Here is a 25,968-nt window from a genome sequence, read left to right as displayed (position 1 = left end):
ATCCCCTATTTTCTTCAACCCTATTATCTATAGTATCATCACACTCAGCAGTTCACATACCATATAAAATGAGTTTATCTTGTTGGGCAGACTGGATGGACCATACAGGTCTTTATCTGCCGTCATTTACTATGTTACTATGTAAGAGAAGTCTGAGGAATACCAACTTTCTGAAGACTTCCAATCTTTGCCTTTCTGATAGCATTTCACTTGTTTCTTCATCTTGATGAGATGGATAGTAGTAGACCTCCACACTTAGAATTTCTGTCCATAAAGATTTCACAGTGATTGTTGTTTCCTGCAGGACGGTTATCCTGCTTGACTCTATGTCATCCTTATCATCCATCAATTCTATCCACTTTGTCATATGTACCAAGATATCAGAGTGACCCATTGGTTGTCCTTCTTCTACCAAGTCTCTGAGATGCCTAGTATTATTTATTTTCTTTTAGTTCCATATATTAATACTCTCCCCTCATGTTTTTTAGATTTCTGGTGTTCAAATACAGTTTAAAGTATGTTTTTTATTTGCACCACAACCTGCTTAGCAGTAGCTTTGGAATTATTAAATATTGCCTGCTCTTTATTTAAATCCACGTGGAGTATGTTAGTCTTTACAATAATTTTGCAGAACATTCTAACTTCCACATTTTGCCAAACATCCTTTGAAGATACTTTATCCCTAGCCATACAATTATTGATCTAGTTTAAAAGTTTCTCTGTCTTTTATTTTTAGATATCAGCATCAGCAACTAGATTCCACCTTGGTAAACATGAAGCCCATTGCATCAGAATATGTTCTCCTTTCTCCAAAATGTTTTCCTTTTCCAACAAATCTAAACTTTTCTTACCTACATCATTATCTCATTCACACATTGAGATTCTAGAGCTCAGCCTGCCTCTGGGGTCCTGTGCATGGAATAGGGATCATTTCTATGAATGAAACTCTGGAAGTGTTGGATTTCAGTATCCTTGCTAAAAGTCTAAATTTGTCTTCCAGAAATTCCCTTTTGCATTTTTCTGTATCATTGGTACCCATATGAATCACAACAGCTGGCTCCACCCCAACACTCTCAAAAATCCTGAGGTCTGTTATCTTCGTACCAGGCAATAAGTTACTAAGAGAGCCTCACGCCCACTAGCTATCCACCTACATACGTTTCTAATGATTGAATCACCAGCTCTGATGGCCATCCTAACCCTTCCCTCCCACACATATACATAGTTGGAGATATATCTTTGGTGCAAGAGGACAATGCAAAGTCAAGGCTGATTGTGGCTGTGATTGATATTCATGCCAGCCTTTTAGTTAATGTGAGTTTTCAAAATGGGTAATTTTCAAAGATTTGCCATTATTATCTGACAGGATGATTTCAAAAGGAATTTGCCCAGGGCAGTTATCTCGGTAAATTCCTGAGGCTGAAGATTGCCCTCTCCCCAATGGATAAATGTACACGCATTATTTTACACTGTGCATTCTGTAGGCCACAAAGTAAAGAGGTAGGGCCTAGGAGGGGCAGGCAAATTTCATGTGAGGATTTAATTCTGAAGTCCCTGCACATAGCACACATACTTTGTATATGTGGTAAAACTGGTGTAAAGTCTGTTGTACCCATGATCCCCATTGGTCCCAGTTCATACCTGCAGACTTACAAGCTATCAAGTCAGTCTCAAAATTGCTCTCATAATTTAAAGATGGGCACAAAAATTGAAGGTTAAGATTGTAACACATTTCTAGTATGTGGAATTTATGAATTGCAGTACCATTAATAGTATATAAAAGACTATCAGGCTGTATGTAGTATTGATGAAAAGCAGCACTTAATTTTGAAGTGCCCTGTTAATCTGTAGAAAGCAACTCTTATGTTCTTTACATTTTCTTGTTCCTTCTTTTCTTCAGGATGAAAATATCATGAGGTCCATGCAACTTTTTGACAATGTGATTTAGCTCCGCTGATGGATTTCCATGTGGCTTAGTTCTGTCCCTCATTTTGGGATGGACATTCTCCTTTCTGCACAAGTGTGCAACAGCTTATTTAAAGACTAAATAAATCAATCTTTTATAAGATTTTTGGGCAAATTTGAAACATAACAATCGGAGCCTTTCAGGAAAGATTATCACATTCTTTACCCCCATCTCCCCTTAAAAATCTTTCCCATCCCATCATGCCAGGTATTGAGCTAACTAAAATATTGGAATTCCTCAAGGCAGTGAGGAACAGCACATCACCATCATCAGAAGAATGGAAATGCTGGCATTAGAAGATCATTGGACATCTTGTTTTTAACTCCAGCATGAAATCTGACTTTTACACCAAAATAAACTTCTTGCTGATTTCCCAAAAATAAGGAATTTTTTCTTTGGCCTATGAGCCTGATGACAACTGACTCTTACAGAAAACACTAGGAGCAGTCTCAGTGATTATTTATCCAACTGCAGCCATCCTATACGTTCCTCATCCTGTAATTACAATGCAACAAAATACAACTGTTTAGGATTCATTAACAGTAAGGTCTGAACTACAGCAACCTTGGGCATGAGTTTATTAAATTACTCTTACTGGCTTTAAGAAATATTACAGTAAGTTCATAAAAACTGTAATTAATATAGTTTATGCATTAATATCCATTCCAGATCTAAGAGAGGCATCCCTTAATATTCAAAAATATACCGTTAACTGCTAAGTTTATTTGTATGTGAACTGGTTTATTTTATTTTAATGGTTCTCTCAGTAGTAGGGAAAGTAACCCAGGCTAATATCTTTTTGTGATTAATTTTTCAAATTTTATTTCATGAAATGTTCTTTTCAGCTGCAGCCACTTGGAATTCCTGTATCACCAGTGGTACTGGAGCTAGTATGAGACTGAACTATACATTCAGGGACATTAGAGAAAGTGAACACGGTTTGGAGTTCACAGAAAGCATCAGTGTGGAAAAATTAAAGCAATGTGGAACCTGCTTACTCATTTGTGCTGGGTGAAAAGTGGGTCATTGAGAAGCACATCTATGTTGTCTGGCCCAAGAGAGTAGAAATGAATGTGCTTGTATGGTCTTGGTTTCATCCTGCATTATAAAAAAAATTATAATTAGAAAAAAAGAAAGATGAAACCAATAACTCTCTTTACAAGAATGAATAATGACTCTGTGCTGGGAGCCAGTTGTCCAAATTGAAATGATAAACTCAAAACTTCACCAACAATAAGCAAATATTTGAATAATCTTTCAATATTCAACTAATATTTATAAGACCATCATAGCGTGTACAAGCTCTTTCAATAAGCTTTCAGCATGAGCATCACCACAAATCCCAAACACAAAACTTTGTGCTGGATGTGTCTTTAAATAAATGTGTCTCAGTATATTGTAAGAAAAGAGATTTTATTATTTGTGAAAATAAGTGCATGATATTGATTTATTTCAAGATGTGTTGAGATACATTTATTTAAAGATACATCGAGCATGATTGCTTTGTGTTTGGAACCTATGATTAGACTTGAAGTGATGCTCATGTTGAAAGCTTATTGAATGAGTCCATATGCACTGTGACAATCCTATAAATATTAGAGGAATTATAAATGAATATTCAAATATTTGCTCATTGTTTGTAAAGTTTTGAGTTTATTGTATATTTTGGACACTTTATTAGAGTATTATTTTTTTGGTTTAGTTGACCAAGTTGAGGCAGGAATTCTCAGTATTAGGAACCTTTGACAGGATTTTAGCTCCTAAATACTAGCAAGTCATGGCACAAAGGTTTAATTTAACTATTCATAATATTCTTTGTAAAGTGTATTTTCATATCCCTTAACTCTTTTCTTTTGTCCTTTGTTGCCACAAAAAAACTAGTCTATGCAGAGATACGCTTCAATGCATGAATATTTTGAACACCCACATATTATACTCAAACTAGTATAAAGTATGAATGTTTTTTTTCTATAAAGTCATGCACTTTCTACTGACTGCAAGAATTGCGCTTCATTTCCCTATTTAGAGTAGTTAAGAAATTAAATTCCATGAATTCTTAATTCCCTCAATAACACTCTATATATGTGTTTGATTCAAAGCCTTTGTGCCTTGACTGCCACCTAAATCAAATTATATAGTAGTATTATTTGTTTATTGTACCCAGCATTTCAAATATGCCTGAAGGGTGGTTCAAAAGAGAGAGAGAGAGAGAGAAAGAAAGCATGCAGGTTATTTGACAAGCTTATTAAATTCATTTATTGAACTATTGGAATTTTAGAAAGATAGAACCTCTGAAGTCCAGGCCTCCTTCCTCAAAGCAGGCTCCACTGCCTCTAAATGATCCCAAGTAGATGTTTATCCATTCTGATCATTAAACCTTCAATGATGGCGATTAAGGAGGGGAGTTATCAACATGGTTAAAGTTGGGTTATTTTAGCACAGGGTCCCATTTTATGCAATGAGACCCTGTGCTAAAATAACCCGACTTGTGGTAAAATAACCTGACATTAGTAGCCCACATTGATAACTTCCTCCCCCCAACTAGTTTCCTAAAGTATTTATTTCAATATTTAGCTGTACAATTACATAATTATTCCTAATGTCTAACTAAAACCTCCTTTGTTACAAGACCGGTGCTTCTTATCTAGTCTCCAGTAGAGACAGAGAACAACGGATCATTCTCTTCTTTCTAGCCCCTTTTATGAATTTGAAGATATCATGAAGCCGCCCCTCATCTAAATCCACCTGACTTTCTTCAAAGGTTACATAGGTAATTTTAAAAGGCATTTCCATGGGGTACACAATAGAAATCAAACAAAATTAAAACATGGAAAAGAAGATGATACCTTTTTTATTGGACATAACTTAATACATTTCTTGATTAGCTTTCGAAGGTTGCCCTTCTTCATCAGATCAGAAATATTTCTGATCTGATGAAGAAGGGCAACCTTCGAAAGCTAATCAAGAAATGTATTAAGTTATGTCCAATAAAAAAGGTATCATCTTATTTTCTTTTCCATGTTTTAATTTTGTTTGATTTCTATTGATTACCTTTAAGAGTGGACTAACACGGCTAACACACCTCTTCACATGGGGTACACAGAAACAGCCTTTTATAAAATTGCCCAGAGTGTGTGAACATATATCCATGTGCATACAGTCTGTATATACGTAAGTTTATCTGACCTAAGTGGAGGTGGGAGTGGGGTTGGGAAGGTGTTAGCACTTACATACATACTTTATAAAACACATGGATATGTAAATAACATAAATTAATCAAGCTGTACATACTAACCAGCAAGTATAAATGTGTGTATACAATTTCTATGCAGTAATTTTCAAAAGGAAAGTAGGCGCATACTGTCCCTTAGAAAAACTGGTGTAACTTGTATGCATAAAGTAGAGAACCTGTTATAAAATTACCCGCTCTGTTATCTAAACATCAATACTGTTCCTAAAGAAACATTTTCAGTGTTAGCTGCCATCTTACTTCCTAGTCCAATTCCAGAAAGTTTACCAAAGCCACAACAGATATTCATTCTCTCATTTTGACTTTTCTAAAATTTGGATGTTCAAAAATATATGCATTCAAAATGGAAGAGGTTTTTCTTCTACTGCTTTACTAATGGCCGGGATCCCTTTCAGTGTCCTCCACATATTGTATTTCAATATTTCTATCATCTCTATTGGTCTGGATTTCAGACATCCACTATTAAGGTAAGTCTCAGTAATATCTCAACCTATTATGGCCCATTGTTTCAAAACTGATGAAAGGCCGCTTTCATGTTAAGTCACACGAATTCAGTAGCCTCTCATCCAATGGGACCTGAATAAAGTTCTTTCATTTCTTATAAAACCACTGTTTGAACTGATGGAATCTTTGTCTCTCAAAAATTTAACCAGGAAAGTTCTCTTTCCCATAGGAGCCACATCTGCTAGAAGAATCGAGAACTGCAAGACTTAGTTATATATGAGGTTTATATATAATTTGATCGTAATAATGTAGCCCAACACACTCACCCTAAATTCCTGTCAAAGATGATCACACATTTTCACATTATGGAGGAAAGAATACTCCCTATCTTTTACCCTAAACCTCACAGGCATGAGTGCAAGAATACCTATCATATTCTGGATTATAAGTCTCTTACTTACTATCTCAAAATAATAGACTTAATCAGAAGGTCTACACTGCTGTTCATCTCCTTATATTCTAACAGACTGGGAATTCCTATGGCAAAACATATATTAGCTAATGGGCTAGCGTCTGGTACTGTATTCAATTATGTTGTGAACATAGAGGTAGCCTTCTAACCAGCAGAGTCACTCCTCATCAAATTAGAACTATGGTAGTTCTCTTGAAGTCTGCTTCACTGGAATTCTAATGGATAAAGTTATCCACATAGCACTGAATATTGGCGCTATTCACATAACCTTTGGCCCTCCACTCTGGAATGTCGTTATGCATTAGCTCATGCTTTTCTCAGTAGTTCAAGCAAGCTTCATTTAAGTACATTAGGGATTTTCCTATCCGTAGAGGGCTTACAAACTGTGGGGTTCTTTTGCTAAGGCACACTAACAGATTTAGCGTGCATTAATGAGTAGCATGCACTAAATGTCATGCAGCTTATAGGAATATAATGGGCTGCATGGCATTCAGCACACTGTAATCATTAGCATGCCTTAGTAAAAGGACCCCTAGGTTTCTACTTAAAGCAATAGAGGCTTAACCAAGACCATAAGTAGCAGCAGTGAGATTTAAACCTGCTTTCCTTGTTTGTCAGTCTTCTACTCTAAACATTAATCTATTCCTGCTTTCATCTGCAAAGCAGCTACTTGGTCTTCACTTCGTACTTTCACGTCACACTACTGTTTGGACCAGTCTTCAACCGAAGGCACTGCATTTAGTAAAGTAGTACTAAGCAATCTATCTGAGTAATCTATTTTACTCTTCCATTATCTAACCCAGTTGCTCCTCAATGCTGAGAAAGTTAGGTGGAAACCAGAACAATCCTAAGGATGGAAGTCACCCACCTATGTGCCTGATTCAATTCTGCTTGTTGCTGGAGAAAGCAAAGTTACTTCTTAACCTTATGTCTACAGCAGGCGTAAATGTGCACCCCTAAATGCAACATTTTGGTATACACATGACACTGTTCTATAGCACATGCACATGATTGCAGGAGATGCCTGTCTCCTGTTCATGCCCTGCCCATGTGAACGCTATGCAAGTTGTACACTAAGATTATAGAATATGGTTTAGCGCCCAACTAGCACATGTTCACGCATCAGTAATATTCATGTATGACTGCTAGTATTCTATAATCTGAGCGTGCAAACGGCGTATGGGTTTAAGCACTCACATTATAGAATGAGGGGGTAGTGGCTAAATAAAACTTATCTAATTAAATCACATGACATGCCCAGCGCCTATCCTCTTGAACAATGTAATATCTTCTCTAATGTCATTCAATATCAATATATATATCAACAGTCTTTTCTTCATTTGTTCTTTTTTTAGCTGTTCTTCCTTTTATTATATATTTTTAATGCTTTGCATAAATCAATTTAAATTAACAACTACGGACTTCAGCAGCACAATGAGTGCGGCGGCGATTCATATGTCAAGAGACCCAAATGCTGTCAACTCTTGACACGCCATTGGCTCTTCACGGATCCTCTAAATAATTGCAAACATTTTTAACTCTTTCATTAATTTAGCCACTTGTTCATATCCACATCTTATACGATTTTACTGTTTCATTGATTTAGTTATTTATTCCTACCAACAGCTTATATGATTTAGAACTTAGCTTTTAGTGTTTGGCAGTAATCTTCAGGACCTCTGGCCGACATGCGGCATGTTTCGCAGGACCTGCATCAGGGTCAGGTCCACTGGAAATCAATGTAAATACCAAATATTATAAATGTTACAATGTTAGCAATTAAATCATCCCCTATAAATTTTATAAGGACTACTTACTAACAAATACCTAGATGGAGTTGGAGAATCAGTTGAAACGTTTAACTAGGGCAACTGTACACACTGACGCGTTAGCCCATTATGTGAAAAAACATATGATCCCTACATTCATTAATAAGTGGAATGCTATTCTTAATAAGTGTAGCAAAGACCTGATGTTATTAGTGGTCGAATTTACCTCCACATTGGAAGTGGAATTGCATACAACAAAAGGATCCATTTCGGACGCATTGAAACAAGGTTTGCCCCAAGAAGAATTTGATAAATCACACGCTGAATTATCCCACAAAATCCATATGTTTAAGGAAGAATTGTGTTCAGTGAAGATTAAAAAACTCAAAAGAGATGAGAAAGACCACGAATCTCAGAATGTATATAATTGGAGTGCCAAAGAATACAAGACCTGACAAATGGCAGAGCACCATATGATACTTCTTCATCAGACTCGGATCATAGTGAGGATAATCAGCAGCAGGGTATGGGCCAACCGGATCGCCCTCCTTTTTTAAGAGGGCACAGACCTCAAGGAAGGTCTCGAGGAAACAACAGAGCAGGATTCCACAACTCAACATACCAGCCCCAGCAGAGGTCCCTTCACTCGAGCGAGAATGTCCAAGGAACAACAGTGACAGTATTATCTAATTGTACATTAACTGAGGATCAGCATGACCTTTTAGAATTAGGTTTAAACTTTGTACCGATGGAGGAGTATGATCCGTTTCGTATGAGAACAGCCATACAACAATTTATATGTAAACTTCAAATGAGAAAGTTCTTTGATGGAAAGGACACATCTATTTTTCGAATAAAGTCCACATGGTCTCCTTAGGGCCAATTGGATTCCACTATTCAAGTGTACTAAGATTTGATCATGCATCATCTAACAGAATTTGAAAGTAGAGGTAATTTAAGGTTTTATAATAATTTAACACATCGCCATAGACAGGCTTTAAAAACTTTGAAAGAATATCAACAATTGATCATACTTAAGGTGGACAAAGGTGGAGCCACCACTGTACAATCCATTCAGCTATATCAGCAAGAAGCAAATAGACAATTATCTGATGTTACTACCTATGGTTTGTTAACTGCTGATCTGGTTGTACAATTACAAGATCATATAGTGCATATTGCCACACAAGCTTATTTGGATAATATGATTACTCAACAAGAAATGTTTTTTCTGATGGTGCAATATCCCAAGACACCTCATCTGTATTTTGTGCCCAAAATACACAAATCTGTTACCATGCCCCCTGGTAGACCGATTGTGGCCTTAAAAGGAACTGTGTTAGAGCCATTAAGCAAGATGGTTGATTATTTTTTGGCTCCTTTAGCCCAACAAGTAACTTCTTATTTATAAGATACCACACATCTTTTGAGTGAACTTAAAGATGTTAGATTAAATGAGGAGTCATTATTTGTTTCATTGGACATTGTGTCCTTATATACTCAAATTCCACAGGATGAATTATTGGATGTGATAAAAGAAACTCTTGAACAGAGATCCAGCCCTCAACGTATATCGACTAGGTTTTTGATGAAACTGGCAACACTAGTGATTGAGAAGAATTATTTTCTCTTTAATGACTCTTATTTTTTTGCAGACAAGGGGAGTGGCTATGAGGGCATCTTTAGCTCCCTCAGCTGCCACTCTCTTTGTCACCAAATTTGAGGAAAGGTTTCTGTATCCGTCCATGTGGTTCACAAAAATTAAATTGTGGCGACGATTCTTAGACGATATTTTTTTCATTTGACAGGATACAGAGGACCAATTGAAGGACTTTCTAGTTTGGCTTAATTCTCTAACCAGCTCATTATAGTTCACCATGAGTTTTGATAAACAACAGATTGAATTTTTGGATGTAACAGTATATTGTGATGGGGCTTCAATTCAAACCACCTTGTATCGCAAGCCAGTAGCTAGGAACACCGTATTGCATTTTACTAGTTCTCATCCTTATAGTCTAAAGAAAGGATTGCCAATAAGTCAGTTCTTGCGTATCAGACGCAATTGCTTGAGTGATTGTCAATTTATGTTTAAATCTTTTTTATTGTCAGAAATAACAATTAATACACACAGAATTTGGTCACTTTAGGAACAATGCAGTTACACCAACATTTTCTCTTCTACTCGCAACAAATAACTTTTCTTTTTTTATATAATGTGCTTTCCCTTTGCTGGCATTTGACACACAGTGGGTCTAACACACCTCCCATCTTAAATATCTGTGATTTGGTCATATAAGCTCTGTGCAGTATTCGAAATTGACATTCCCTCAAATTCGCTTGAACTGAAATCTCAGGTATGCGTGAGACTAACTTTACGTAGTCTAGAACTAAATTTGGTTTCTGCATCTCCCGCGCCCATCTGGTCGTAATAACTGCCGTATTTTTCTGTGAATCTAATACCCATAATCTTTAGTGTAAGCCTGATATTGTAAGTCGTTCCCCCTGGACTGCCGTAAAAAATTCCCGGACTTTCCTCCCATGTCCGCTATTCAGCTTTTCCGTATTAAGGGATCGAATGTAATGAACTAATTGCTGATATGCAAATTCATGGTTACTGTCTATACCTACCCCCAACGCACCTAAATGTAATAATCCTCCTCTTGTCCCCATTACATGGTTCTATTCTCGTTATTCCCATAAGAGCCCATCTGCAAAATACTTTATTATCTGAACCAGATGAGAATGTTGGATTACCTTGCAATGGCAAGAGATCCGAGGTATCTGCTTCCAGTCCCCAGTATTTAGTCAGATCTCTCCACACTGCTCTCATTGGACTCAATAACAAACTACCTTTGAATCTGTTTGGTATCGCACTCCTCGGGCCATGAAGTAAGTAATGTAAGTGAAATGGTGCAAAAAAGGCCTGTTCCAACTTCCTCGGTGTAAAATCCTGTCTTTCTAACAACCAGTCTCCCAAATGTCGCAACAAGCATGCTTGGTTATACTTTTTAATCTCTGGGAGCTCTATGCCGCCCCTTTCCCAAGAGCCTACTAGCAATTCCATTGGTAATTTGGGCTTTTTCCCTCCCCAAACAAACTGCTGTAAATGCCTATACAAACACCTGAGATCTTTATTACTCAGGCGCAGTGGCAATACTTTTAGTATGTAAAGCCATCTGGGGAGTTCTGCCATCTGAAAGAGCTGTACTCTTCCGTGCAGCGTGAGTGGTAATACTGCCCACCTTTTCAACCTATTCCTCATATTATCCAACAGTCTTGTGAAATTTAGGTTGTAGAAGGCCGCTGTCTTCATAGCCACCTGTACTCCTAAGTATGTAAGACTTTCCTTTGCCCACTTTAATGGAAATTCCTCCCCCCATTCCTCTCGCAGAGTCACTGTGGCTGTTAATACCAGGGATTTTGAAGAGTTAATTTTAAATCCCATGAAGTCCCCATATTCCCGAAACAATTCTAACAGGGCGGCTAAGGAATTCTTGGGGTCTGTGAGGTGTACCAAAATATCATCCGCATACACGGAGATCTTGAACTCAGCCATACCCCATGTCACTCCCGTAATTTCCAGGTGGGACACTTTCTCTGACCAATGGGTCAAGTTCCAATACAAACAATAGCGGGGATAGTGGACACCCCTGCCGCACTCCCCTCCTTATCGAAAATGTTGCTGACCGTTCCCCATTGATCCCTATGAACGCTTGTGGGTTCAGGTAAAGGGCCTCCACCGCCTTCCTAAAAAAACCTTCTATTCCTACTCTCCGCATAACTTCAAACATGAACTGCCATGCCACCCAGTCGAAGGCCTTCTCCGCATCGAAACTCACGAGCAGAGAAGGCCGTTTCTGTTCTTCCACTCTCTCCAATGAGGCAATAAGAGCTCGTATATTGCTTACTACTGATCTTCCCTTTACGAACCCTACTTGTGGCGCTGCTATCAAATCTGGCAGCATCCGGGCCAGCCTATTAGCTAAAATTTTTGCGTATAGTTTAGCATCGCAGTTTAACAGGGAGATTGGTCTGTATGAGCCCATTTCTTCCGGATCTTTCCCTGGCTTCAACAGCACTATCATTCTTGCCAGTCTGAAAGTCTCGGGGACCGAACCTCTGGCCGCTATCGAATTAAATAAGATCAACAGCGGCGGGGTTACCTGTTCTTGTAGCATTTTATAAAATGCCATACTATATCCATCCGGCCCCGGTGTCTTATGGATATCACTCTGCTGTAATGCCAACATTAACTCCCCCTCCTCAATAGGTGCATTGAGGTATTTCTTCTGTGTAGGTCCACATTGTCTAAAAACAACGTGCTGTCTGGTAAAAACTTCAGACCACCCAACATACAGCAGCAAGACTCATTTTCAGCAAATCAAGATTTGAACGTGCAACACCTCTTCGTAAAAAACTTCACTGGCTCCCAATCAGAGAACGAATCAACTTCAAAGTTCACACATTAATCCACAAGATTATCCACGGTGAATCTCCAGACTATATGCTTGATCTGATTAACCTTTCCCCCAGAAACATGTCTGTAACTTCGTGAACTTACCTCAACCTACATTACCCTAATTGCAAAGGACTGAAGTACAAAACCTACTATGGATCCAACTTCTCCTTCTTAGGCAGCCAACTATGGAACGCACTCCCCAGACCTATCCGATCAATCAGCAACTATCTACCCTTCCGGAAATCACTAAAAACCCATCTGTTCAAACAAGCTTACCCAAATGACCCAAACTAATCCTATGTACCCATCTACCCAACACATATCCAGGAAACAATGACAATGACCTTGACCAAATCTCCTACCTAACTTCCATTTGCTTATCCCGTTTTCCCATCCCCCTCCTGCCTCCTCTACCCCTCCTCCAATGCTCACCTACCCTTGCTCATACCTATCCTACTCCCTTCACCCTTGCCCATCTCTACCTACCTATCTCTGTTATTATTCTGTTATAGTTAACTTATATTTACTCTATCAATACTTTGTAATCCCTATTAGTATGTAAGCCGCATTGAACCTGCTTTGAGTGGGAAAGCGCGGGGTACAAATGTAATAATAAATAAATATGATCTCCTCGGGCTCCTTATACATTCTCTCGCAATACTGCCGAAAGCTCTTCACTATATCTTGTTCAAGTCTAAGCCTGTCTCCTTTTTGATTTTTTATTTGTAGGATTCTACTTGTCCCTCTTTTCCCTTTGACCATTCGGCCTAATAGCGTCCCCGCCTTGTTCCCATACATAAATAGCTTATGTTTGTAATACCACTCCGCTTTCTGTGCCCTTTCTTGCAATAGTTCATTTAGTTCTCTCTGGGACGTTAAGTATTTTAGCTTCTGCTTCTGATCTTCCGTTTGAATAGCCCCGTATTTCATTCTGTGTGTTCGTACCTCCCTTTCCAAACGTAATATCTCTCTATCCCTTCTCTCCCTCGTCCATGCTTTATATGCAATTATCTCTCCTCTCATAACCACCTTTGCTGTTTCCCAGTACAACCCATGCTGCTCTATGTGCCCTTTGTTATGAGTTTCATATTCCTTCCACTTTCCCTTTAATAGTTCCTGAAATTTTGCGTCCCTGTAGAGATCATATGGAAACTTCCACCCCCCTTGTCCTTTTTTGTCCCCTGCTATTTCCAATGTCACCCATATAAGGGAATGATCGGAAATCTCACCTGATCCAATCTCCGCTTCCACAATTCTAGCAAAAAGGGGTTTGGAAATGAATATATAATCAATTCGGGATAAGGAGGAGTGAGCCCGAGATAGATGTGTATAGTCTCTACACCCCAGATGTAACACCCTCCACACATCTACTAATTCCAAAGTATCACACAGAAACGGCAGTCCCCTTAAATAGTGCCCATGTCCTAAGCCCCCTGGGTTTGTCTTGTCTATTAAGGGGTCAAACACCATGTTGAAATTGTCTCCCAGCACCACATTCCCTCCCTGATATGGATTCAGTAGCGTCACTATCTCTTTGTGAAATTTTTTATCATATACGTTGGGTGCATATATATTGCAAAAAATGTAAGTAGTCCCTCCCACTTCTGCTTCTATCAGAACATATCTACCTTCTGCACTTCTTCTGATCTTTTTTGTGACCACATGTATTCCCCTCCTAAATAATATCAACACTCCTGCTTTTTTATTGTTAGCTGGGGATCCCACCGCAGTTCCCACCCAACCCTGTTGGAATTTATCATGTTCTATCGAGGTCAGATGCATTTCCTGTAGGAATACAATGTCTGCTGCATGCCGCTGTAAAGCTTGTAATATTTTTTTCCGCTTTATGGGCGATGAGACCCCCCCCCCCCCCCATGTTCCATGATATCAATTTAACCTGCCCTATAACTCCAATTTAGGGTGCATCTCTGTTTGTTCTTTTTTCCTCTAATTGGAAAGCATGCCTCCCAGCCCTTAGGCACCCCCCCTTTGGACCTCCAAGTCCTCCACTGTACCCCTCCCCCCGTGCGCGAAGTATACAAAATAATATTATGAGAAACAAAATGAAAATAATAAAGAAATCCCAACTCCCCCCCGTCCCCTCCCTTCCCCTCCCTCTCCTTTCCCTCCCCCTTCCCCTCGCTAGTCTATTAAACATTGTTCTCTCTAGAGAACTAGTCACGTCCTTGCCCTGCCCCCTCCCCCTGCAGCCTCAGTTGTTTTTTATGAACACTCACAACCCTTCTTTCTCTGGTCTCCAAGCCCCTATTACCTCTTCCTCCCTTTGTCATGCTTAAATAACCCTTCCGCGTTCAACTTGCCTTCCAAGACACCCTCCTTGCTCCCATACTGTTATCATTAGCAGTTTTGGAAGTGTGTTTAACTTTAATTCCCCACTTCTTATTTATTTTAAGTACCATGTAATTCAATGTCTCAAATCAACATACTCAAGTCTCTGCTTCTGTAGTATGTCACTAGCTCCACTCCTCCATCTCCTGGAACCTTGAAAATCCTGTCAGCAATGTGAAAGCCTCTCCTCGTCTGTTAATGTGCCACTGTTTCCCTATTCTTCTCTGTGCCTCCATTATTCTGCTGGGCAAACTGCAGCGCCTCCGTTGGGGTGGTGAAAAAATGGACTTGACCTTCATGATGGATTCTCAATCGTGCCGGACAGAGCAATGCAAAACGAATTCTTTTGTTATGCAGCTCCGTACATGCTCCTGCAAACTGCTTGCGTTGTGCTGCTACTGCTGCCGAAAAGTCTTGAAAGCACAGCACACTCTGCCCTTCATAGCACACCTTGCCCATGGATCTCCAGGCTCTCAAAATCTCTTGTTTGTGAGTATAATCTAAACTTTTACAGATTACTACTCGGGGACGCTGTGCTTCTGATCTCTGTTGACCCAGGCGGTGTGCCCATTCAATTCTTAAGTTATTCTCCAGGGCTTTAAGTTTTAACACCTTCGGCAGCCATGCTTCTATTACTTTGTGCAGGTCCACTTCCCGGACTGTTTCGGGGATCCCCACCAACCTGAGGTTGTTTCTTCTCGTCCTGTTTTCCAAGTCCTCCATTTTCGTTTCTAATTGGGTGATCCTCCTCTGCCAGTCCTTAGTTTGGCCCTCCTGCTGTGCATTGCGATCCTCTAGTTCAGACAGCCTTTGCTGAAATCCCGTCATATCTGTTTTCAGTCCTTCTAATTTGCCGTCCATGGTGTCTAATTTTTCTGAGATCTTCTGCAATTTCACATCTACCGAGGCTTCTAGTAGTTGTGAGACCTCTGCAGCAATTTCAGCCGCCCAGACGGAGCTCACTGTTTCTCCCGAGGGGCCGGAGTCCGCCATCTTGCCGTCACCAACTCGCCCTCATGTTCCGTCTGTCCGCTGTGTTTTCGAGGTCATCTCTTTATTATTTTCTTTGTTGCTGCTGCCGATCTCTTGGCATTATCTTCCCGTTCATCCTGTCACCTCTTACGAGGTGTTTAATCGCCAATTTGCGCTGCTAGGGGGGAGATGTTATTTCGGGGCCTCAGAGCTCAGTCCTGCGGCGTCCTACCCCTCGCCTAGCATCACGTGACTCTCGAGTGATTGTCAATTTAAACTACATGCTACACAGTTGAAAGAGCGTCTAATGGAGAGGGGTTACACCAGAAATAGACCTGGTATAACTGAAGGCACATAAATGCAGAAGGGATGTGTGAAACCTGCAGCATTCTGCAAGCTGTGTGCATAAGTGGGAGCTCCACCCATGTCCTACCCATGCTCTGTCCATGTGAATGCCCCCTTGTATTTACACACTATTCCCGATTCTATAAAAGTCACCAAAAATTGTGTATGCAAATTTAGGTGCACTCTCAATTTAATAGAATAACGAGAGAATTAGTGCCAATAATTGGCTTTTTAACAAGCAGTTATTGGCACTAATTAGATTTAATCGGGACTTATATGCCAAAACTTTATACACAGCCTGAAAAAGGGTACGTGGAAATGGGAGGGCCATGGGAGTTTTGGAGCAAATCGGGGCATGGTTTTGAATTACGCATGTAATGATAGAATCACAGTGCTCCGCGCATACATTTAAGTGCAAGCATTTGCACCATGTTTCTGTTGGTGCAAATGGCAGCACCTAAATTTAAGTGCAACCTCTCCGCTTAAGCATTATTCTATAAACCTCGAACTTTAGGCACAGCTTATAGAATACTACTTAAGCGGGTTTTTTCAGCTCCAATTTGTTAGGAACCATTTATTCACCCCTACGCCACTTATACAGGCTGTTACAGAATAGTGCTTAGGTGCCCAGCTAGCACTTTCATGTGTAGATGTATACTTATACGTGTAAGTGCAAGTATTCTATATTAACATGTGCAAATCAGTGGTTTAAAGAGTTACACATTAACCAGCTTCTGGTAAACTTATAAATCCCATTAAGAATTGGTCCAATAAGTTATATAGTTAAGTGGCACCACTCGCACAATGCCCCAAATCCTACCTTCTTTTGGACAGACAACACTGGATGTATACATATAAAATTATCTATTCAACTACCTCAGATTTAATTATAACAAATATGCAGTCGGCATTGCCACTGACTTCATGTGCTTTACAATATACTCCATTATGCACAGGTCCACTCTTGTACAAATCAATATAAAAACAGAATTCAGCAAAATTTTGTGTTATTCAAATCCTGACTCACAAACTTAATATTGTTGAATCCACACTAATCAAAAACCACTCCCACATCCACAGTAGCATAATAGATAACAGCAGATAAAGACCAAATAGTTCATCCACTTTGTCTAATAGGGTGGTTACGGTTGTAACTGCCATTCCATCCAGTTTTCCCCCTCCCCCTTCCTTTCTATAGGGCTGTATCTGTACAGCAGTCTTCCTTCAAAAAGCATCCATAATCAAATTGGCAGGACATAATGCATATTCTTATAATTTTCCCAACACGTTCCACTGATCAAACAGCTTCATAATCCTCAGGGCATAAATAAGCATTCATTTGTTCTCTTAGGCTTCTGTGACTGGCATCATGATTGTTGCAGTTGTCCAAGTTTTGTCATGTCTGAGTAAGTGGAACCAATATTTCAGCCATTGTGATGTGGCTTCCTGAAGAAAGCCATTGCACAAAGGCTGAAATGTCAGTTCCCCTCACTCAAATGCAGCAAGACTCAGACAACTGCAACAATCAAGCATTCATTTGTCCATGTATTGCTAGTGAAAGCACTAATGTTAAAAACTGACTATAGAATGAAACAAATTTAACCAGTCAACCCCTTTAATAAATAAGAGCCGGTTATCAAACAAAATCTCCAACATTTCAACTCCATTGGTTGGAAATCAATTCACAAATTATGTCCCACCCAAGACTACTAAAGGTGTGCCGAAAATGGCCTGCGCTGGTGTAGACGTGTGTATTGGACACATGCAGGTCTATTTTTCAGTACACCTGCAAAAAAGGCCTTTTTTGGCCAAAAATGGACATGCTACAAAATAAAAATGGCACGTGTCCATTTTGGGCCTGAGACCTTACCGCCACCCATTGACCTAGCAGTAATGTCTTATGCATTAACCGGGTGGTAATGATCTACGCACGTACAATGCCGATTACTGCCTGGTTAGTGCTGTGTGCCACTTAGTGGACACGCTTAAAAAATGAAATTACCGCCCGTGGTAGCATGTGGTAGCGGTAGTTCAAAATTGACACACGCAGAATGCACGTACGTGCCTACGCAGCTTAGTAAAAGGGCCCCTGTATTTGGCTGATCTTAATGGTTTGTATTAACATAAGCTGGTGAATGGCAGAACATTTAAAGTAGAAGTATAATTGCCCATAATCTATCAACTGCCTGCCTCTCCAGCTCTTCCCACAGGTCTCTCCTTTCACCCTCCTCCCAGACTGGTTTTCAACACAGTTGAGCTGACTCAGGGAGGAAAGAAAGGGGAGGAAGAAAGGATAGGGTTGAGATCCAACTTGCCAGGCTAAGACATACATTTGTTTTCTGTAGGGAAGAAAGGGAAAAGCTAAATTAGCAACACTACAGACCAATAATTTTTATCCATGGACATTATGACCATTTATTTATTTATTTTGCTATGGCAAAAGGAGGAGTATAAATGTACTGAAATAAATAAATTTTCTGCACTTGATATACTGCAAGTAATCCTTGAGATTACTATGGAGCTCATTTTCAAGAGAAAAACATCAAAAAAGTGGCATAAATCTGCATTTGGATGTTTTTCTCACAAAAACATCCAAATTGGTATTTTCAAAACCAATTTTTAGACGTTTTTCTATGAAGTCAAAGGGGGCATGTCAGGGGCTTGTTAAGGGCAGGATCTGGGCGGTTATAGCACCTGGACGTTTTTCAGCCATAATGGAACAAAACAAACGTGTCCAGGACTAAAACTAAGATGTTTTGAGCTAGATCTGTTTTTATAACGAATAAGGCACAAAAGGGTGCCCCAAATGACCAGATAACCACTGGAGGGAATCAGGGGTGACCGCCTCAATATCCCCCCAGTGGTCATTCCCACAAATCTGAATACAAATATGATTTAGCAGCCTCTATGACAGCCTCAGATGTTAGAGCAGCGTTTTTCAACCCGTGTGCCACAGCTTATCCCCAGGTGAGCTGCAGGAGTTGGGCCAGCTTAATTTGTGCCAGAATGGAGTACGTTTTCTTGTCTCTAGCAGTCAGTGGCAGGGAGCAGTGATTCATACAGCCTGCTCCTACCAATCCTGTAGCCTTCTATCTGACACTTCCCGCCTATATGGAAGCAGGACGTTACATCAGAGAGTAGGCACCGGCATTGGTGCAAACAGGCTGTATAAATTGCTGCTCCCTGCCAAGGACCACTAGAGACAAGAAAACTTTTTGTGGAGGTGTGGGGGGGGGGGGGGGGGGAGGGAGAGAAGGTAAATGCTGTACAATTTTTGTGAGGGTGGGGCAATAGAGAAGGTAAAATGCTGGACTCTGTGAGGGGGTGTGCCTTGACAATTTTAATGCTGTATAAGTGTGCCATGAGACGAAAAAAGTTGAAAATCTCTGTGTTAGATCCAGGTCTACTAGAGCAGCATGCAGGTCCCTGGAGTAGTGTAGTGGTCTATGCAGTGCAATGCACCATGGAGTGGGGGACTCTGGTCCCTATCTCCCTCTACCTGTCACATTTGTGGGGGAAACTGTGAGCCCTCCAAAACTGACCAGAAACCCACTACTCACATATAGGTTCCCCTTTACCCATAAGGGCTATTGTTGTGGTGTACAATTAGGGGTAGTGGGTTTTGGGGGCTCAGCAAACAAGATAAGGGAGCAACGGAAGATGTGTACCTAGGAGCATGCTTTTGAAATCCACTGCAGTGCCCCCTAGGGTTCCCCATTTATCTCCTGAGATGTCTGAGAGACCAATCTAAAAATGCTGGCCCCTCCTACATCCCAATGGAAAAGATTATCGGATTAAACTCAAAGAAGCGAAGAGGGAAAGGCTAGCGAAAGCGCAAGCAGAAGAAAAAAATGGCTAAAGATGTAAACAGAGGTGACAACCTTTTTCAGATATATTGGAGAAAGGAGACAAGTTAGGAATGGAATTGCGAGACTGAAAGATAATGTGAATGGCTATGTAGAGAGTGATGAAGATAAAGCGAACGTACTAAACAATTATTTCTCTTTGGTGTTCACGGAGGAAAATCCTGGAGAAGGACTGTGGTCAGCTGCTGAGGGAACATCTGGGAATGGAGTGGATACTGCGCCGTTTATGGAAGAAAGTTTATAAACAGCTTGAGAATCTGAAGGTGGACAAAGCTATGGGGCCGGATGGGATACATCCCAGAATACTGAAGGAGCTCAGAGAGGTCCTGGCGGGAACTCGTAAAGATTTATTTAATAGATCTTTAGAGATGTGAGAGGTTCTGCGGGACTGGAGATGAGTGGATGTGGTCCCTCTTCACAAAAGTGAAGACAGGGAAGAAGTGGGAAACTACAGACTGGTAAGTCTCACGTCGGTGGTAGGAAAAATAATGGAGTTGCTGCTGAAAGAAAGGATAGTTAACTTTCTAGAAGCCAACAGGTTACAGGACCTGAGGCAACATGGCTTTACCAAAGTAAAATCCTGCCAAACAAATCTTATTGACTCTTTGACTGGGTGACCAAAGAACTGGATGAGGGACGTGCACTAGATGTAATCTACTTGGATTTCAGCACAACCTTTGATATGGTCCCCCACAGAAGACTCGTGAATAAGCTGAAAGGGTTGAACTTAGGACCAAAAAGTGGTGAACTGGATTGGAAACTGGTTGACCGACAGGTGGCAGAGGGTGGTGGTAAATGGAATCTGCAGACGACACAAAAATAGCCAATAGAGCGGATAACCTGGAGAGAATAGAAACAATGAGAAGGGATCTTCCAGCGTTAGAGGAATGGTTGAGAGTCTGGCAGTTAGAATTTAATGACAAGAAGTGTAGAGTGATGCAATTGGGGTGCAGAACCCCAAAAGAGAGATACTGGATAGGAGGGGAGAGATTAGTAAGCTTGACTCAGGAGAGAGACGTTGGGGTATTGGTGTCCAAGGTTCTAAAGGTGAAGAAACAATGTGACAAGGCTACGGCCGTCGCCAGAAGGCTGCTAGGCTGCATAGAGAGGAGTACAACCAGCAGAAGAAAGGAGGTGTTGATGCCCCTCTACAAGTCATTGTTGAGGCCCCACTTGGAGTATTGTGTTTAGTTTTGGAGGTTGTATCTTGCTAAAGATATAAAAAGACTAAGCGGTGTAAAGAAAAGCTACAAAAATGGTATTGGATTTGCATTGCAAACCATACAAGGAGAAACTTGCCAACCTGAACATGTATACCTAGGAAGAAAGGAGAAACAGGGGTGACATGATACAGATGTTCAAATATTTGAAAGGTAATCCGCAAACAAACCTTTTCCGGAGATGGGAAGGCAGTAGAACTAGAGGACATGTATTGAGATTGAAAGGGGGCAGACTCAGGAGTAATGTCAGGAAGTGTTTTTTCACAGAGAGGGTGGTTGATACATGGAATGCCCTCCCACAGGAGGTGGTGGTGATGAAAACGGTAATGGAATTCAAACATTTGTGGGATAAACACAAAGGAATCCTGTTTAGAAGGAATGGATCCACTGAATCTTAGCGGAGATTGGGTGGCAACACCAGTAGTTGGGAAGCAAAACCGGTGCTGGGCAGACTTCTACGGTCTACGCCCTGATCGTGACTGAATAGATATGGATGGGCTTGAGTGTAAATTTTAAGGGACTTCGACAGTAGCTTCAGAGCTTTTAGTACAAGAAGAGTGCTGGGCAGACTTCTACAGTCTGTGCCCTGAGAATGGCAAGGACAAATCAAACTCGGGTATACATATAAAGTATCACATACCATGTAAAATGAGTTTATCTTGTTGGGCAGACTGGATAGACCGTACAGGTCCTTTATCTGCTATCATTTACTACCAGTTTCTACCGTGTCTGAGAAAAAGGGTTTTTTTTTCAATGGACCAGGAAAAGGGCCTGTGGTAAAATTGAAACCAACACACACCTAGGCGCTTACTTGTCTTTATAAAATATTAGTATAGGTGGCAGCAATTGAGCCCACCTCGCGAACAGGGACATTAACACCTGCCCTGGAGCAGGTGTAAATGTCTGAGTGTATAATTTTTGAGTATATATGTAGATTAACATATTTTATGAACGATGTGCATACTTGTAAACTCTGTACAGTATGCACCATCATGTCAATGTGTGTATAATCAGTCAATCACAAAAGTGATTTTACAAAATTACCTCTGTAGTGCATACAGAGAGGGTAATTTTATAACAGATTCCCTAGGCTGGGAGGTCAAGTAATGCCTATTTAAGGCCTATTTTATAAAGATGTATAGATGCCCCTGAAAAACTGTAGCAATTGTGGCTAAAATGAAACCATGGACATTTATATCAGCAAAAGAGCAAGTGTTTACAACCATAAGTGTGCATATAAATTGTTACTCAAACCATGCTGTACCCAAACTCTACCCCAGAACAAATCTACTCCTAAGTTGCATAAAAGCATTGGAGCCGACTCTGTGGGTGCTGTGGGTGCTTGAGCACCCCCAATATTGGAAAACTTCCTTGTATGTGTCCAGGGAGGGATTATTTCCATTGGGCTTAGCACCCCTAATAATTTTGAAAAGTTGGCTCCTATGCATAAAAGTACACGTGGAGGGGCATAATCGAACGGGGTGCCCAAGTTTTCATGATCTGGAATATAAAAAATGTAAAACTATATTAAAAAGAACATAAGAACATAGATGAAGGAAGGGGATTCTATGAGGATTTGCACCACACCGTTTCGCTTGTAGCGATAGAACAAGATTGTTCATATGGTTGTGAGAGGCAGTTTAATCTGATGATCCCCATATACTAGATAGATGTCTATAAAATCCTGCTACTTATATAGATGTCTGGGACGTGATTATATTTTTCAAATTTTCATGAGGGCATCCTCGCAGGACGGCCCCGCAAAGGTGCGGGGAAACCCGTATTATCGAAACAAGATAGGTGTCCATCTTTCATTTCAATAATATGGTCGGGGACGCCCAAATCTCAACATTTAGGTCGGGGGGGGGGGGGGGCCTGGGTCCGCCTAGCTGAAGTGCATTGCACCCACTAAAACTGCTCCAGGGACCTGCATACTGCTGTCATGGAGCTGGGTATGACATTTAAGGCTGGCATAGAGGATGGCAAAAATCTTTTTTAAAGTTTTTCTTTTAGGGTGGGAGGGGGTTGGTGACCACTGGGGGAGTAAGGGGAGGTCATCCCCGATTCCCTCTGGTGGTCATCTGGTCAGTTCGGGCACTTTTTCATGGCTTGGTCGCAAAAAAAAAATGGACCAAGTAAAGTCGGCCAAGTGCTTGTCAGGGACGCCCTTCTTTTTTCCATTATCGGCCGAGGACGCCCATCTCTTAATCACGCCCCTATCCCGCCTTCGCTACAGTGCCGACACGCCCCCATGAACTTTGGTCGTCCCCACGACGGGAATCAGCTGAGGACACCCAAAATCGGCTTTCGATTATGCCAATTTGAGCGACCCTGAGAGAAGGACGCCCATCTCCCGATTTGTGTCGGAAGATGGGCGCCCTTCTCTTTCGAAAATAAGCCTGATAGTTTCATAAACAGCATTTTACATGCATATGCTGTTAAGCATAAGAACATAAGCGTTGCCATACTGGGACGGACCGAAGGTCCAACAAGCCCAACATCCTGTTTCTAACAGTGGCCAATCCAGGTTACAAGTGCCTGGCAAGATCCCAAAACAGTACATTTTACACTGCTTATCCTAGAAATAAGCACTGAATTTTCCCCAAGTCCATCTTAATAATGGCTTATGGACTTTTCTTTTAGGAAGTTATTCAAACCTTTTTTAAACCACACTAAGCTAACTGTTTTTACCACATTCTCTAGCCATGAATTCCAGAGTTTAATTACACAAGGAGTGAGGCATAAATATGCCTTTATAAAATTGCCCTCTAAATGACAGAAACTTTGAACAAACAATATTTTATTTATTTTTGTGCCATTTCATTTACAAAACAAAATGACAGCCACGATGATACGCTGAAACCTTCTGCTCAGTGTGCTGCTGCGGCTAGGAAAGCGAATAGAATGTTGGGTGTTATTAGGAAGGGTATGGAGTATTGTGTTCAGTACTGGTCTCCGTATCTCAAAAAAGATATAGTAGAATTGGAAAAGGTACAGCGAAGGGCGACGAAAATGATAGTGGGGATGGGACGACTTTCCTATGAAGAGAGGCTGAGAAGGCTAGGGCTTTTTAGCTTGGAGAAGAGACGGCTGAGGGGAGATATGATAGAAGTGTATAAAATAATGAGTGGAATGGATCGGGTGGATGTGAAGCGACTGTTCACGCTATCCAAAAATACTAGGACTAGAGGGCATGAGTTGAAGCTACAGTGTGGTAAATTTAAAACGAATCGGAGAAAATTTTTCTTCACCCAACGTGTAATTAGACTCTGGAATTCGTTGCCGGAGAACGTGGTACGGGCGGTTAGCTTGACGGAGTTTAAAAAGGGGTTAGATAGATTCCTAAAGGACAAGTCCATAGACCGCTATTAAATGGACTTGGAAAAATTCCGCATTTTTAGGTATAACTTGTCTGGAATGTTTTTACGTTTGGGGAGCGTGCCAGGTGCCCTTGACCTGGATTGGCCACTGTCGGTGACAGGATGCTGGGCTAGATGGACCTTTGGTCTTTCCCAGTATGGCACTACTTATGTACTTATGTACTTATGTACTAATGATGTATTTGGTGGACAATTTTCAAGGGTATTTTCTGTGGGTAAATAGGTGTTTACTGTTGAGAAGGCCATCATGCTGGGAGTATTGTTGCGATTGTTATCCAGGTGTCGCGATCCTGGATGATGAGCCCTGGGACCATAGCCGGGTTCCCGACCATGGCAGACAAGTCAACTCTGAAGGAGGATAAGAGGGAAGACAGGAGCTGGAGACAACGCAGAAGACTGACAGTGTAGAAACCAAGAAACCAGCGGACTTGGCAGCAGGAACCAGGAGACCAGCTGACTTGGCAGCAGGAAACAGACCAGTTGCAAAGGCACTCAGGGTGGGGCTGGGCTTCCCTAAAAGCTCCCAGGCCCCTGACATCACTCCTGCATGTACTGCAGTTGTCCCACTGCTGGCCCAATAAGAGGTGGGCTGCAGCATACACGCACACCCTAGAGAGGTGCATGCAACAGCAGGATGATGAAGGACGCTGCCCACCAGGACACTACCAGAGTGGTAAGTGTTGAGGTCTGGATCTGGGATGCAGTGCCATGACTGTACCTCTTCCTCAATGGCTTCCCCACCCCCGCCACACCTGAGTTTGGGTTTGTGAGGGAACAGGCAGTGAAACCAGAGGATAAGGACTGGAGCATGGACTTGAGTCACCGGTTCTCAGGAACTGTCCTTGGGGCCAAAGCTCTCCCAGGAAATAAGATACTGAAATTTGTTCCATACCCTCTGAGAATCCAACATAGCCTGTACTTCGTACTCTTCATCGGGGTCATAAGAACATAAGCAATGCCATACTGGGACAGACCAAAGGTCCATCAAGCCCAGCATCCTGTTTCCAACAGTGGCTAATCCAGGTCACAAGTACCTGGCAAGATCCCAGAACAGCAAAACAGATTTTATGTTGCTTATCCCAGAATATGCAGTGGATTTTCCCAAGTCCTTCTTAATAATGGCATACGGACTTTTAGGAGACAAAAAGCAGCAAGGCAGGTGGTCCGCCAAATCCAATATAGAAGATAAAACAACAAGGCAGACCTTGTAAAAAACAGTTTTTATTAATAGATTAAAAGCTCCCAGAAATTTAACATAAAATGCCCGACATGGCCATGTTTCGCCAGTATATAATGGCTGTGTCAGGGGCAGTGGGTCACCAGCTGATATAAAATTACAAAAAGAGCTTGGCTGGTGTAACTGTTAAAACATATGCAAGCTAGATTCTGGGATCACTCTTTCATAAAAACAGCCATTTTATACTGGCAAAACATGGCCATTATGGACTTTTAGGAAATTATCCAAACTTTTTTAAA

The 25,968-nt window shown here is 41.0% G+C and overlaps 1 protein-coding gene across 1 annotated transcript in view; it reads left to right on the top strand.

Moving 5' to 3' along the window:
- Positions 1 to 2,033, top strand: part of KCNIP2 (potassium voltage-gated channel interacting protein 2) — a 259,164-nt gene extending 257,131 nt beyond the window's left edge. Inside the window, 1 exon segment of the mRNA XM_030204787.1 lies at positions 1,901 to 2,033. Coding sequence (XP_030060647.1) covers positions 1,901 to 1,948 — 48 coding nt within the window. The 3' untranslated portion in view covers positions 1,949 to 2,033.
- Positions 2,034 to 25,968: the final 23,935 nt, after the last annotated feature.

This window comes from Microcaecilia unicolor, chromosome 5, assembly GCF_901765095.1.
Source record: "Microcaecilia unicolor chromosome 5, aMicUni1.1, whole genome shotgun sequence".
In the NCBI taxonomy this organism is placed as follows: domain Eukaryota; kingdom Metazoa; phylum Chordata; class Amphibia; order Gymnophiona; family Siphonopidae; genus Microcaecilia; species Microcaecilia unicolor.
The sequence above is the reverse complement of the archived record's forward strand: the minus strand, read 5'-3'. Positions and strand labels throughout refer to the sequence as shown.